The following is a 16,166-nucleotide window of genomic DNA, read 5'->3' as shown; positions in this document are numbered from 1 at the left end:
CAATTAGCCTGATGCAGATCAACTGAAAATTCATGTATTTCACATTATCAATTACTAAATAAGACAACCATTAACAAAAAGCCAGGAAAATGAAATACTAAAAAACAACGAAAGAGACACTGAACAAAACAGCAAATGTAACTATAGCTCTGAAAAATCCATGAATGTTACATGCAGGTCTGGTCACCTCACAGAGGACAAGAGCAACTTCTCAGTGCTACATGAAATTACGACAGGAACGGAGACGATGAGTAATGAGTAACAACCTCCTTACTTATAACACAACAACTAAGGGCAAAACCTGAATTTATCGGGTGGTTTCCTCCATTTTTCTGCTGTTTAAGTTGTTAACACAGAGCATCAAGTACATCAAAATACAAGTGGGTTTAAGACCAAAGAAATTCACTCAAGACATCTGTCAAGATTATTAAGCAAGATCACGTAGTCTCTTGTTCAGGAAATCCCTAACTAACAGACCACTGAAGGGTGTAGGGTACACTGACAGAAGAATCTTCTGTTCTTGTCCTGTTTCCTCATGCATTGTCATTAGTCTCTGTTCAGTCATAAACTTCAGGTCACTGAATTACACTGATCTTTGTTCTGACCCAGTAAGCACATCTTAGTTTATGCAAAAGGCTTGTTCAATAACCTTAAAAATAAGGCTATATTATGTTATTCCTGTTAACTGGAATTCAAACTTTTAACACATTCCTCTCTCCTCTGCCTTCCCCCCCATAAATCCTTGAATCTTTATTTTGCTTTGACTAATTAATATCATGTTGACATAATATTATGGCAATTCTGATTACATCTTTCCTGTTATAATAAAAAAGATTAATTTTATACAATCAGTACAGAAAATTGTATTCATAATAAGAGATAGAAATACCTCTATCTGTTTATGTCTATCTGGGATAGAGCTATAAGGATCTTTATATACTACTTCATGTTTCTCTCTCTCCAAATATTTTATATCTTCTATTTTAAGTGCAGACCTCATTTCAAACCGACTTCACAAAGCTCTTAAAACAAGCCAAATTCAGCTGTGGTGGCATGGTATATGAAGTTAATGCGTTTGTAATTGCTCGCAGCTTGACTGAATATGGTGCAATATGTTTTAGTAGCAAGAAAATTGATGGCAGCAATTTTGTTTTTAAACTAGATTCAGAGTATATTCCAAATGGCACCATGTGGGTAAAGTCATGAGGACAGCAACTCTATGTGTTAATTTCACACATGAATTCCATGTATAAATTTCAGCTTATAGCCAGTCAAACAATTGTTACTGTTACTTAAGCTACAAGGACAATGTAAATATTCCATTTAATAGTAACTAACTAGAAATTTTGAAAAGGGAATTTTCATTTATACCCAAGTATATTATTGATATATAACATATATCATGCATTACTTTGATAAATAACTTCACAACTCAGCAAAAAAAAAAAAAAAAAAAAATCTTCATCAGCTGTTCAGCAATACTACTCAGATAATTAGAACAATTAAAAAAAAGAAAAAGAAAACAGTGTACCCAGCTAAAATTACAATAAGAATTTAGGTAAGAGGAGAAATAACTCAACAGCAAGACAATAATCCCCCCCCACACACACCCTATTTCTGGAAAAGAAGCCACTACATCTTAAATGAATATAAATGAACACATCCACATTTTTATGTTTTTAAATGGAAAGATGGATCTTGAAGGTACACATGTAACCCCTGGATAACAGGAAATTATTTCAGTAATGACAAGGTAAGAACAATGAAGGAGCTGACTAAACCTCCCAAAGTACAGCTTCCCAAGTTTCTTTGGACGTTCTCTGCCCAGGAATGGGCCATTTCAGATCTGATCCTGCCTACACCATGGAAACTGGTGAGAGATCACTGTCTTGGATAATAGAGCTCCAAGCTTACTGAAATGATTTGTTCAAATACCTTTTAAAAAGGCTTGATCCCTTCATCCTAACGGCAATACTGCTTTTGTGTTGCATTGAAGAGCAAATGTAATCAAAAAACTGCTTATTTCTTTTCTAAGAAATGCAGAAAAAAAGGGGAAACATTTCAGAGGTTTTTTCTTATGGTAGAAGTAGTGGGTTTTAATAGGTAGAAACTATGTAATGAATGTTTAGGTAATTCGCTTGACTGCCTACCTCCTTCCCAAGTTAAGCTACCCAAGACACGGTAGAATAATTGTTGTTAAAGAACAAGTCTTGTTTGTTTCTCCAACAAGCACAGACCTATCGAAATCAGTGGAAATGCTCCTCTAACTAGGATCAGTGGAGCTTGCCCACAAAGCCCATACTCATTTTCATGTTTAATAACTACTTTATAAATAACTCATTGTGCAGTAGATCCTACTTTATGTTTGCAGTTCAAGCCACTACTTTCGTGTTGTAGCATTACTGTTGTAAATTTTGCTGCATGGATGAACAGAATTGCATTTCCTGTTTGTAGACTCTTAAAGAAGTGGGATTTTCCTAAATCACAACAGCACTATAAATGAACAGTATCTTCCAGTCTCAGGCTACTCAGCTACTCATCTCCCGCCATATCGAAAGGTACTTCCCACATGCTCCAGGGTCTGATTCAAAACACACTGAAGTCAATTAACTCCTGCTCAGCATAGCAGCCTCTGGAACAGCCCAGCCAGGAATGCTTCCATGGGGTTACTTAAGTACAGGTATTCAAAGGCTTAGGGGCCTTATTTAACATGGTTTTCTTAAAAAAGACTTGCGTATGCACGTACAGACTTCTTCTTTCCTTTTGGTATCATCTTTAAACAGATTTGAAATGCATTTCTCTTCCAGCACAGAAGGATTTTAATGTCATGAACTGTCAACACAAACAGCTGTAGTCAGATAAGTGACTTTCCCTGTTTATGTTCTTTTTTGTTCCTATAATTTATTGAATGAAAAGAATAAATGAGTTAAGAGCTAGATTCTGATCTCATCTACTGTGGTGCAAATTAAAAAAAAAAAGTCTGCTCCAGTTAATGAAGCCATGAGTCAAATGAGCTACTTCAGCCGTTATCAGCTGATGTAAAAATTAAGCCTGGTATCTTCATTTTTGAAGATACCTAGCTCGAGATGTTACAGCATAACATGAGAAGTCTGAGAGTATCCTGCACTTTGGAATCATCTCTTTTCATTTTCCTGACACCCTTTAAGATTATCCACATCCATACTACCACAATATTATGTGCAACTGCACTACAAAGGCAATAAAAAGATTTTGTGGAAGAATAAAGAGTTATGTTACTGAAGCTGGGCATCTTCAGATTCTTGAAGCAAGAGCAAGCAGTTCTTTGAACGCTCTATTTATAATTCAAAATTATTCTCTATCTTAAACTAGTTTATTAACTAGTTGGAATGATTGTAGTCAAATACCTAAACTAGAAAACAGTTAAACATACAAAGAAAAGAAAGAATTACATTTAATTGATTAGGTCAAAGTTAGTTCAGAATTAACTGTTTAGGTCAAGATAAGAGTGATAATTTGACAGGCTGATAAGCTCAGATTTAGTCTATGAGACTTAACCGGGTCTTCAAATTTGAATGCATCAGGATATCCACAAATTTTCTCATTAAGTCTCTTCCAGTTTTTGGAATTTTAGGAGCCATCAAAAATAAAATTCAAACGACCTGTAACATGTAAACACAGTATGCTCATGATATCCTTCATGATAAGCTTCATCAACTATACTACCTTAACAAGTATGTGTTCTAAAATCAACTACAGACTCTAACATAAATTAGTTGGTATATAATGTTTAAAATTTAGATATGAATTATTATCCTCATTCCATGTTTGCAGAAGTACATTTCTTATGCTTTCAAACTGTACTTTGTAATGGACTTTCAACCACAAATTACAATGCAGTTAAAATATGTTTCCCAGGATGTCATATTAACTTGACTTGATTATTCTGGAATCAAATGGCATGTGCTGAATGTAACTGGAGGAATACTGGAGTAAATTGAAAGAAAAATCAGTAAGCAAACATGAATCACCTGGGAAAGGTGCCTCAAGGGAAAGGTCAATGAAAGGCCAAATAAATATTTATTCTCTGAATGTTTGTTAAAAACAGAAGGCCATGAAAAGTAAATCATAAACAATTTGGTCATCACATTACAGTAACATTCCCATAGATAAAAATAACTAATTACTTAAATATAAGCAACTATCCTGTAAATATAAGCAACTATCCTATAAGTAACATATCTAGTCAGAATGATGCTACTCAAATGCTTATAAAAGGATTTAAGCTTTTATCTCTACTACTTTCTTTCATGTTTCATGGTTTAGGGCCACTGCAAAAAAAAAAAAAACAAAAAACAAAAAACCACACGAAACATCTTTAAATGAAGCTTTTTGTGTAGGGGCATATGAAAAAATCCTCTATATATTTCTTGACCACCCATTCTTAAGACAATCTGCAGAGCATCTCACTGGTGAAGGTTTATGTTCCAGCAGATTTTTTGATCCTTGTCTTCACTCAAGGAAGATTTATATATTCTTCCTCTTCTTATACATCTTCTATATATTATATATATAGAATTATATAATCAGTAACCCTGAAACATTTTTTTTTTTTGAAACAGGGAAAAGGATAGGAGAATGTAATAGGCTGATACTTATTTTGATTTTATTGCAGTTGTATAAATCAGCTGGTAAGAGAGAACGATGATTATCAGAAGTTTCAGGATATGTCTGGGATTTTAATACATATTTGGACTAAAATATTAGTTCCACTTAATTTAGTTGAACAAAGCGTTAGGTCACTTTAGTTCACTGACAAACTCTTACTGACTTCCAAAATGCAAATTCTCCAATACTCCCTACATGAAAAGCGCTAAGAAACAAGATTCCAGGAAGTGACTGCAGTATGATAAGTTAAGACACGCTCATTGGAAACTCTTTTGGGGAATGCTCCTTATAAATGAAAAGTCTTCCATGAGCACTTGCAAAGAGAAAATCTTCAGGAGAAGGAAAATAAACAAACAAAAAACCCCAAAACTTAAACTCATCATCAAGGCAGTAATAAGAGGAATTGTCAAGCACAATTACTGAACAAGTACTCACTCAGTTGAATCCTCTTGTTCTGGATGTGCCCAGAATAGATTAAATTTTACAAGAGAAATACTTTCTATTGCAGCTTAATAAAAAATTGGCAACTTAAATAACTGGCTATTATATACAGAGAGCTGACAAACTGGGAGACTGCAATCTGGGAATATGTCCATTTCATTCACTCTGAGTCAGTGTCCTCAGACATCAGTACAAATCAATGACATCTACTCCTCTTGAATGTTGTTGTATCACCACATATGGTAAAAAGTAGATTTACAAATAGAAGCTTTACTTAAAAAAACTAACTAAATTTGGGCCTTTCACACTAGATGAATTGTCTAGACAGCTTTGAAAGGGTAAGAAAAAAGTCCTTTTGTTTTAGCTTAATACCATTTCCTTTTAAAAGGAACTTGTCCCTTGTGATGAAAGTTAAGGGAGGGAAAATTTGGCCCTGTTAAGAGCTTGTGAATGTCAAAATTCCCTAATTTAAGGGGGCTGGGGAGGGGGTTCTTATCAGGTGCTTGTTTTCAAACCATGACTGACTGAAAAGGAACACATCAGTTCCTCCTTCTCAGTCTTAGACAACAACATTTCCCAAATAAAAAGCTTCAGGCTTAGTTTGGAAAATCTACTGTAAATATATTCTTAGAAATTTACATCTTCTACCTTAGGCTTTCAATATTTCCAAAGCAAGTGATCCACATCCTTTTACTCCTGTTTTTTTCTTAACCATCTCTATCCTTCTCTATCTACTTCTACATTAAAATAACATAATAATCATCATTTAATATTTAGATAATATTGGTTTTCTTTAAAAAAAAAAAAAAAAAATCAGCTGATGATGTAAGTGTTCTCCGTTACCGCATTCCCAGAATAGGAAAAGTCCCAGGAGTTTCTGGAATAGACTCTTGCATTATCTGAATCACTTCAAGAAATTCTCAAGATTACTTAAAGGAAGTGTCAAAACCCAGAAATTCCACTATCAACCCCTTGCCAAGATAATGCTTAATTTCCAAAATTGCTGTAAAATTTTCCTCGCCCTTAGCAACCTAAATGGGAATATCTTCCATATGCAGATGTTTCTCCCACTCCTATTCCCTCCTGGGGATTAAGGCTGCTTGCTCCAGCTGTTTCTACAACCAGTCTGAAATCTTACTCTTCTTTCCACTACAATTCACTTCCTTTATAAAACAAAATTTGTTTTTTATTGCGTTGACACTAATAACAACTTACTCTTAATATCAGATTTATGAATCCTCCTCTGTTTCCTATCTCCCTCTGAAATCTAACTCCTTGTCATTTTAAAAGCTCAGTCAGTTTAATGAAATCTAGAATTTCACTCCAGTATTTATCTCCCGATATTTGTGATGCTGCGATACAAAACTATGTAATCCTTCCACACTGCAGTCATCGCACTTCACAAACTAGCTTTCCACCACTCCTCCTTCAGAGGAGCCGCAGACCACATCTCTATACTCGTTACACCTAGGTAGATCAATGCAAAGACTGAAAGGCGCTTTTCTGCTCCCTTCCTTCTTTGCCATCCCAGTGCTGGCTATGCTAAAAATCCTCCGGACTGTTTCTGAATTTCTAATCGTGAGACCTCCAGAGCTCATTCAGACACACCGGTGGCAAGAGGCACAGAAGCATTTCTGTATCAACTGAAAGCATCTGGTGGCTCTTTGCTACTTGTCACGGAACAAAACGTCTGTGCGGTAGGAGGTTTAGAAATAATTGCAACGAAGAAGAACTACAGAATCGCAGCCTTAATACCTACTCCCCTCCCCCCCCCTTTTTTTTTTAGGCGCAACAGATCCCACTGCCACCGTGCAGTATCCACTTCAGACATTCAGCCCTGACGTTACAAGGCGAGCGTGCGTGTGTCTCTGTGCGTGCGTGTGGCAGAGCCGCGCCTCAGAGGGCCGCTCCAGCCGCTGCGGCCGGGGCGGAGGTGCCGGCTGCCCCCTGCGACCCGGGGCGCGGGGGGGTGGAAGGGGGGCGGCTGCGCCCCGCAGCGCCGCCCGCCCCGCCCCGCGCCTGCCCGCGCCGCCGTGGAGCTCTGCCGCCCCCTGCTGCAAGGCGGCGGGAGCGAGGGGCGAGCAGCGACCCCGCAGCTCCGGCGCCTTCGCTTAGACTACCCCCCCCTTAAAAAAAAAAAAAAAACCTGCTTAAAAAGGCCCTGAGCGGCGGCCCTCTCCCCTCACCCGCCCGCAACCACGACTCCCCTCACAGGTGGTGGCAGGGCAGCGATTTCAGGCGCCTCGCGGAGGTCACTCCGCAGGAGGCAAAGCAACCTAGCTCAGTCCCAAACGAACGCCAAAAACTTGCCCGAACAGTTTGAAGCGCTGCGATTAATTCACGCGAAGGGGCACTGGGGCACTCCCGGTGTGTCACATCCGCGCGCAAACACAGAGTCCGCAGCCCTCCCCGCCTCCTGAAGTGCCATAAACCCTCAAGTAATCATATAGGTGACATCCACAAAAGCAAACAAGCCCGTATTCTACGGAGCGCTGCCGTAGCGCGTACATACACACGCAAAAGGCTACGAGAGCAAAACAGCGCAGAGTGGTGTAGCCGCGGCATGCTCCATCCCTGCACGCACCTGCCTCGTTCAGGATTATTTCAGGGCCAAAAAGTCTCTGCGTGCGTGCACACGTATGCGGCTGCGGCCGTACCCGCACACGGTCCCTCCTCACCGCTACCAGCCCTGCTCCACCGCTTACGCCACGATCCGCTCCCAGCGCCCAACAGACCGAAAGGCATAATCTTCACCCACTTCTTATGAGGAAGGCCAGAAATCTGGACGGACAGACTTCGGGTCAGATTTCTCACCGACACTAGAGAAAACACTTCTTTTTGGTCCTAAAAGGGAAGCCTTCACCACAAGCAGACGCGTATTTTGAAGCACGATCCCTGACAGTGGTTTTTAAAACATCTCTGGAAATCCCTCCCACATTGCCACCAAAAAGAGGCGAAATCCCATGCAAAGCAGCTAAGTGCGCTCAGCACCTTCCAGCTTTCTTCTTTTCCTTATGAAGGATTCCCCCCCCCCCCCCCCGGGAGACTGTTAAAAAGGGAGGGAGGATAAAACAAGTTTCAGGTCCTTTTTAATTGGGGTTCCAAGAAAATACATTCCCTTAATTATTTTTTCCCGTTTCTTTTCTGGGTGTACATTAAAGCTGAGTGGACGAGTGAGCAGACAGGAGAGGTAAAAATAACAGTAATTAAAAAAAAAAAAAAAAAAGCTGCAGCAGCCCCGCTCCTACCTTGCCCGCTACTGAGGAGCAATCCGAGCAGGTAGAGAGGGAGGAGGCTCATGTTCAGGAGCTCACGCTGGCGGACAGTTCCCAAGTTAGAGGTGCTCAGCCCCGGCAGACCCCGCCGCCGCCGCTACCTGCCGCCTGCCCAGCCCCACACCAGCGGAGCGCCGCTCGCCGAGTGGCTGCCAACCCCTCTCCGTGCCGCACTATATCGGGGAGGCAGCGGCAGCGGCGGAGGGGCGGGCACACGGCCCCCGCCGCGCGGATCCCTCCGCGGCACACGCGCCGCACCACCTGCCAGCCGCGGCGGCGGCGGCAGCGGCAGATTCTTCCGCCGCTCCGAGCGACTAGCGCCGGCTCGGAGGCTTCGTCCGCGTCCGGCCGCCAGCCGCGAGCCGCCCGGGGGTTGGGTGGCTCTGGCCGCCGCGGCCCCTCGCAGCATGCCGCTGCCGTCTGAGGAGGGGGGCAGCCTGAAGGGGAGGAGGAAGGGGAGAGGAGGCGGCGGCGGCGGCTGGACTGAGAAGCCTACCGCGAAGCCACCGTCTGCCGGAAAGAGAGAGCCGAGAGCTGTGGCGGTTTGCCGCGGGTTCCGTGCGGGGCGCCACCGAGGGGGCTCGCGCGGCTCCAACGGCTCCCCTCGGGGCTCCCGTTAGGGGGCGGCGGGCGCGTGGCACGCGAGGGGCGGTTGGCGCGGGGGCGGTTGGCTCGCGGCCCGCCTGGGGCGGGGCAGGGGCGGGCGCGGCCCCGGCCGCGGTGGGCTGCGCGGCGGGGCGCTGCTTCTCCTCGTCCTTCCGCGTGTGCTCTGAGCCTCATCTGCGGCGCTTTTTTAACATCGCATTTTTTTTTTTTAATACCTATTCATATAGCTATCTAGGAATTTGCTTGTTTTGACTTCGGTTGTTAGTAAGGGGAGGGGGGGAACCTCCACCATTTGTACCAGAGTGTATAAAATATAACCATTAAACACGAATTGCCTGCCTTTTCGATGCTTCAATCAATGCTATCTCACTGAGGACCTTGCTTGATAAAAAGCTGCCCTAAAGTAGATAGAAGAGGTGGATTTTTATCCAGCTTGACTTTGAAGAGGTAATTCTTTTTGTTGTTTTAATTAAGCTGTGATCTCTGAAACTGCTTTTATAAACTTATCATCTTGCCACCTGTGTGATACATGCAAGGAGCCAGAAGTGGGTTTCAATTAGCGTGGAGCAGTGATAGTAATTAATCCAACTTATTAACACATGCCTAATAATTTTTCAAACCCTCCTTGCATCCTTTTCAACACTGTTTTTGGAACAGGGAGGAGGGAAGAACAGGAGGATAAATCTGGAGAAAACTGGTATAAAATACCACAATCAGTTTCTTCATCTTGACACTTGCTGCAAAATAATCATCCAAAATTATGAAATGTCAGAGGAAGAAATTATATAGTCAGCAGATCTTGTTGGGATCAACAAGATACATAATGGAGATGCAAATCTTTCCTCAGAAGATGACATTTTAACATACTTAAGAACATGTACAGAAAATAGTAGTAGAGGGGAGGGAGACTTTTGTGCCATTGGTTAATCTACGCTATTGTAAATCACAGGCTTATTATTCAACAATATGTTAAATATGTATTCTAAGAAGTAAAGACTTTTTCTCACCTATTGTAAAATGGACAGATTCATTTTCCTGTATTTATATTCTTTGTATAGTTTCGGAAAAGGAAAATAGACAGCTCCAGCAAGAAACAAAAGATGACAGCTTCAGTGAAGCCTTTTAGATGAGAACTGGATTGATGCGTAGGAGCCGTTCTGTTGAAGTGTCAGGGAAAAGACTCCTAATAGCAGAAACTTTTGGTTAAGGCCTTTAGTCCTCGTTCAGGAAAGCACAACAAAAGGAAGCATTTTAGTGCAACAGCTTTCCCAGGTAAGAAGGTTCTGTGAGTCGCAGTCTTAGTGCACAACTACAGAAATACACATTGTCAATAAAGCAATATAGAAAGTTGATGGTACAGGGGGAAATGACTAGATAGAACTGTTGAAAGAAAAGGAAATGTACATCTTACTGGGCAAAGCAAGAAACCTTTACTGTGAAGTGGACAAGATGCCACTGTCAAATAAGATTTATCTTTGGTTTTAGTGTTAGTTTGGAATATTACCGTCCAGCAAAAGTTCAATAAATAGTGAAAAAAAAAAAACCAGCATTAATAAATAAAATCAAATAAATTGTATGCATTATCTTAACATCTATTACAGGTTGGTTTAGTTAAAGGCCAGAAGTAATAAAGAAGCACGTACAAACAGTCTGACATCTTCGCATGTTGCATAGATGCAAGGATTCAAATCAACATAGACTAGACAGCCCACAAAGACACCACAGTACAAGAGGAAGTAGGAATTCTATTGCCATGTAAGCACCAAACATCATAGAAAGATTTCTCTTATCCCAAGTCTGCTTTTTTTTAATTGTAAATCTGATGAGAATGTCACCAGTGTCATATCTTTAATGTCCAATTCTTGCTCCTTTGCTTTGAGTGTCCAGTTCTTGCCCCTCTGATTCAGATACTTATTTCTAAGTAGGATTCCTTGTTCTAAGAGGCAGATAAATAAAAATACTTGTCTGAACCAGTGAACAAAACCCTGCATGTAGACTGATCAAGCAATGTTCCTATAGGATTTGGAGAAATCTGGTTTTAGCACAGCTTCCTGAGGGGGAACACGCTGTCTCTTTCAAACAATGGGACAACCACAGCAAAATGTGAAAGATATTTATCTGTATATATATGTATATCTGTATTTATATGTATATATATAAATCTTGAAGATAATCACATTCTTGTAGTACAAGTGTAAAAGAGAGAGACCTCATTGAGGGAAATGTAAGAAGACTTCATGCATTGCATTTGCTGCAGCAGGTTGGCCAATTAGTAGCTCCAAGTATTCTGTAACACACACCACTCAACCCAATAGGTGTGTTGTAGGGATCGTGAGACTGTGCAGTAGAGGGAAGGGCAGGAGACAAGGGGACAAAGTACAACAATGTGCAGGGTTTCATTGTTTCTGCTGCTTACAGAACAACTAATTTGCTACAGAGGAAAGCTCTACAAGAAGGTGCACCATACTGAATTACAAAAGGATATCACACTGAGGTTGTGCAAAGAGATTAGAAAGATGCATAAAAAGAGCTCGTCTTTTCTGTCACCCGTATCTGTGTGACTCTTGGTCTCTGTGACCATATATTAAATGAACCGAAAGATGAGCATTTCAGAGAGGTGTAAAACACTAATCCACATCAATAACAATACACCTGTAAAATTTGCCATGCTTTGGCTATTCGTATTTTTGCTTAAAGAAAATTCTACATACTTGGAAAGCCTGACATAATTCTGAAAAATATCACATGCATAACAGACAGATTGGCAAAAAAGAAGTGCATTTGTCATACTACATAAGTTTTAAAACTAAGACCGGAACTTAAATACAGTGAGCAATATCCCATATCAACTGCAGAGAAGTCCAACATCAAAAAGTATCATAATCAATCTATCGGTGTAGCTATTTCGAAGATGTGTAAAGTGATTTTCATAGATTCCTGAAGCAATTAAAATATCCCTCCAGTTAACAGAAAGATTTATTGGGAAAAGTGTCAGGGGAAAAGAGGGGGAAATGTTACATAATTCAGGGTAATTATTGTTTGGTTAGTACTTTAGATCTTATTGCATACAAGATTCTTAGCTGTAGTGGTATCTTTAAGTTCCATTATCTTTTATGTGACAACCCATAGTCTCCAGCTTGCACAACTGTGCTGTCATGTGCTGTCTTTCTGTTAAAAAGTTTCACTAACTGTAAAGTTAGCAACAAGAGTGAAAGATATCAAGAACTCTTTTTTCCCCATGTTAGTTAGTCATTAGTAGTTAGTTTTCATTTAGCTCAATGGGATGTTTATACAGTGGGCTATCAGCTGGTATGAATAAAAGTGGCAGAATTAGGCTCTGGCAACAGAACCATTTTAAGCTATCATCACTGTTCTTAAATCAGTTTACACCAGCTGAGGATCTGTAAACTTGCTGTGAGAGAACTTATTTATAAAGAGCCTTCTCCATGATGTTTTAGCAGTCTAAACAGGAACAGAAAGGATTATTTTCTTTTTGTATTTATTAATGATTGTATATTCCTTGCAAATGTAATTAAATACAGAAACTTGCATCTTGGTAATGATTTTCTAACGGATATTTGTACTGAAATACATGCTTCCCCATGGACATCCCAGTTGCCAAGAGATCCAGCTGGATTTGCTTGTCTTACATAAGCTGAAATGTTAGGGAAAATTAGTTAAGCCTTTTAGAGGAACTTACGATAAGACTACAATTACAAAGAAAGAGCAGAAAGACCATGTATCTAGAAATAACTGGTGAATAGTTGTAAGGAAATCAGCATGTTCTAGAGCAGCTGTCAAATGTTTTCAGGACAGGAAAGAAAAGAGAAAAGGAAAAGAGAGAAGAGAAAATACCCTTTCTTGCAAACTCAGTATCTTGCACTTGCAAGAAAATGCCTGCTGCAAACATTTAGGGTAATTTTCAGAGGTGCTCATGAACCAAATCGCTGATCATCTCCGAAGTGAGTAATTATCCCAAATAGGATGCTTTCCTATGAACACCAAAAAGACAATTAAAGCAGCACTGAGATAAATTATACAACAGTGAACAACAGCATTATTATGGTGAGGAAATTATGAACAATAAACAAGAGAGTTTCATAAATGTTTGCTTATGTTTCAAGTTCTTAACATCTTATGGAGATTTTCATGAAGATCTAAAATTACCATCATTGTGGATTACAATGTTATGAGCAAAAGTCAAAAAAGCGTTGTTTTCATTATATTATTTCAAGTGTCTTTAAATAAAGAACTCTCCTTCCAGTTAGAGAATCTTAAAATGATCTGGAAATTATTCAGATACTAGGAAGAGACTCATGGATTTTGGGTATGGAGGATAATTTTTTGTCTCACTCCTACAACTGAATAATGAAAAGGGCACGTGTAAAATAATTTTGTCCAGGTAAATATGGCTGCTTAACATTTAGAGGCAGCAAGGTTGCTTGAAATACAGCATACTAATTTGATTACAATATAAAACATTGTACTGACAAAAAAAAACGAACAAGCTGAATTTATACAGCTGAAGAAACTATTGTACTCTTTTGTGTCCAGTGCAGCAAAAGCAGCATTTGAGAGATGAGACAAAGCAACTTGATTCTAGAGAACAGTTTTCCTATCTTCCAGGTTACTGCATTTCTAGACATCTATTCTTCTCGGTTACTCTATTCTTCTCGGATCAGTCACTCAAATAACCATGCACCCTCAACAGTTGTAATCCAGTCACTATCAGCTTCAGATATTTGGGCAGGATTTTGTGTCCGCAATCTCTGTTATTTTACCTGAGAATGAAATGTTATATACCAAGGTACCAGTGTTATGGTGCTTCATCTGGCTCAAATGAAACTGCCTACATATTCACTAACAGGTCAGTTGGGTCCCTTACCTCTTGTATGGGCTGCTTACTATATAGAGAGTGCGCAAAACCCAAACTTTTTCATATTAACATCCTTCTCCCGCCTCAGGAAGCAGTGCTTAATTTTGTACAATTTTGGGAGAAAAGACTCCGTTTGTGATATTTGAGAATGTTGTGGATGCGAGCAAATGACACTTTATAAACCTTTATAAACTACTGTATTTCCTTAGCTCTTTGGAACTGTCAGTTTCATGACTGACAGGCATAAACACCTGCTTTTGGTAAATTCTGTCAGTTAAGTCCTACCAGCCATTCATTATCATATCTTAGATAAAAGTTATTCCTCCATGCCCCACAGGTGAACTGCATTACCAGATTATGCAATACTGGGCTTGGTGCACAATTAGTTAAGTTAATGGAAAGCACCTTTAGCTGTATTTCATCACTGCAGCACTTGTGGATACCCTCAAGATATGGAGAAGTTATTTCAGCATGTGGAATAGCAATGGATGGTTGCTGCACAGTAAGAGTTTAAACCACTCTAGCTGTTCTTGAAATGATTGTGTGCACCTACACTTTATGTGTGAAAGACACAGACCTTTCTCATCTGCTGTACTGTGACTGTGAAACTTGTTCCCAGAAGTGCTTACAATCATCATAAATTTTAGAGACATTCAGAACAAAATGTAAATCACACTTACTTAGCCATCCATGCTTTTGTTAACAGCAAAGACTAAAAATGTATGAAAGCCCAGACCAAAGAAAGAAAAGCTATCAATAGAATATAAAATAAGAGATAAAGAGAAAACAAGAAAGTTCATGAATGTCTTTGGATGGCACTTCTATATTGTGATGTTTAATGTGCTGCACAGGCCAAGATTAAGTAGAAAGTGTGGGATTCTGAGTAATCTGACTACCATTGATCAATCTCGCTTTCTCTCAGTCTTCACTGGAACTGGCTAGTTATTGACTTAAATCTGATACAAGTAAGCAAGGAGCTATGACAGCTGATGTGATGGATCTCAGTAGTCAATGAAACTTGAATGGATGGCTTAAAAACACATAAATAAGATTGGGAGGGAGGCACATATGTCATGAGACCACAACTCCAGTTGCCAAGGTGGAGAAAAGAGTCATGGTGAGAGAGTTTGTTGTAAATTCAGGAAGAGATTATCAATTAAATAATGATGAAAAATTCAAAAAATATGAATTTCAACTGCAGCTAGCTATATAGGCTCTAAAACACAGCTTATACCAACACTAATTTTTTTAAATTTTATTTGTGACCAATAACTTTGGAGGCTCTTATTCGTAAATTAACATCTGCTCCTTTACAGAAACATTCTGAGCTCTTGACACCTTCTAGCATCTTGATATAGTGAACAGTTTCAAAGTTTAGCTGTGTTTCTCATATTTCCTTTCATTAGTTTTAAATGAGTTTTGCAAGATAAGTGCTCAGTTTAGTTTCTCTAGACATCATATTATAAGAATAAACATCCTATTGTCTCTTTTCTGAAATGAGTGGTCCCAGTTTATACATTATCTTACCTGCTTTTTTTCCTGTCTTTCTAATGTATTTGTCATCATCCTTCAATGACTATTCTAACCCTTAAGGAGGTAAGGAATTAAACACAATACTAGGATGAGAATGAATTCCAGATATATAGTAAATTACTTCATACCCAAAGATGCTGGTTTTTGACTGCAGCCGCTTTGAACACTTCACAGCTCACTTCAATTAAGTTACAAGACCACACATCTTCCATAATCTATCATACTATTTAAACCATAAAAAATTCTCATTATGGAAAAATTTAAGATTCACTTCCAAGATCCTTAACTAGAACTGACAAATCTTTTTTATTGCTTTCTTATTCAGATTTTCAATGTAAATAATGAAAGCTTTATAATAAAAAACACTGGAGTTGGCAAATGTCAAGGTGTTACCACTTTTGTCCTAAAAAACGGAGGAAAAATCTTGTGTTGTTAAGCAAATCTATATTATCTGAAGTACTTTGACACATAAAATAGGCTTTTCCTTTGGAGAGGCATCATTTTCCACAGTTTTTTTCAGCCCTTTAAAGAAATTTCTTTTCCTCTCTTAACAGACTTACGTTCTCTCCAGAACAATAACTACATTGCATCTTTTAGAGCAATAAAAAAATTCTCTCGGCAAGCAAGAACTCTCTTGGAAAGATAATATTTAACTTAAAAGAAGAATGCAAACAACCCATAACTTTTAGACATGTCAGTTAGAATCATACTAAAGTTAAAGGTACCTAAAATAGTAATGTATTTAGTTTTACAATGCATTCGCTTGTACCTTTTTACGATTTATTTCT

At 39.4% G+C, this 16,166-nt stretch overlaps 1 protein-coding gene across 2 annotated transcripts in view; it reads right to left on the bottom strand.

The window, feature by feature from the left end:
* Positions 1 to 8,543, bottom strand: part of NCAM2 (neural cell adhesion molecule 2) — a 321,807-nt gene extending 313,264 nt beyond the window's left edge. For both annotated transcript variants that reach the window (XM_068911269.1, XM_068911278.1), the window contains exon 1: positions 8,337 to 8,543. In XM_068911269.1, the coding sequence (XP_068767370.1) occupies positions 8,337 to 8,388 (52 nt within the window). In that variant the 5' untranslated portion in view covers positions 8,389 to 8,543. The remainder of the gene's footprint in view (positions 1 to 8,336) is intronic.
* Positions 8,544 to 16,166: the final 7,623 nt, after the last annotated feature.

Source organism: Struthio camelus, chromosome 1 (assembly GCF_040807025.1).
Source record: "Struthio camelus isolate bStrCam1 chromosome 1, bStrCam1.hap1, whole genome shotgun sequence".
In the NCBI taxonomy this organism is placed as follows: Eukaryota; Metazoa; Chordata; class Aves; order Struthioniformes; family Struthionidae; genus Struthio; species Struthio camelus.
Note: the sequence above shows the minus strand (reverse complement) of the source record. Positions and strands in the feature narration are given on the sequence as shown.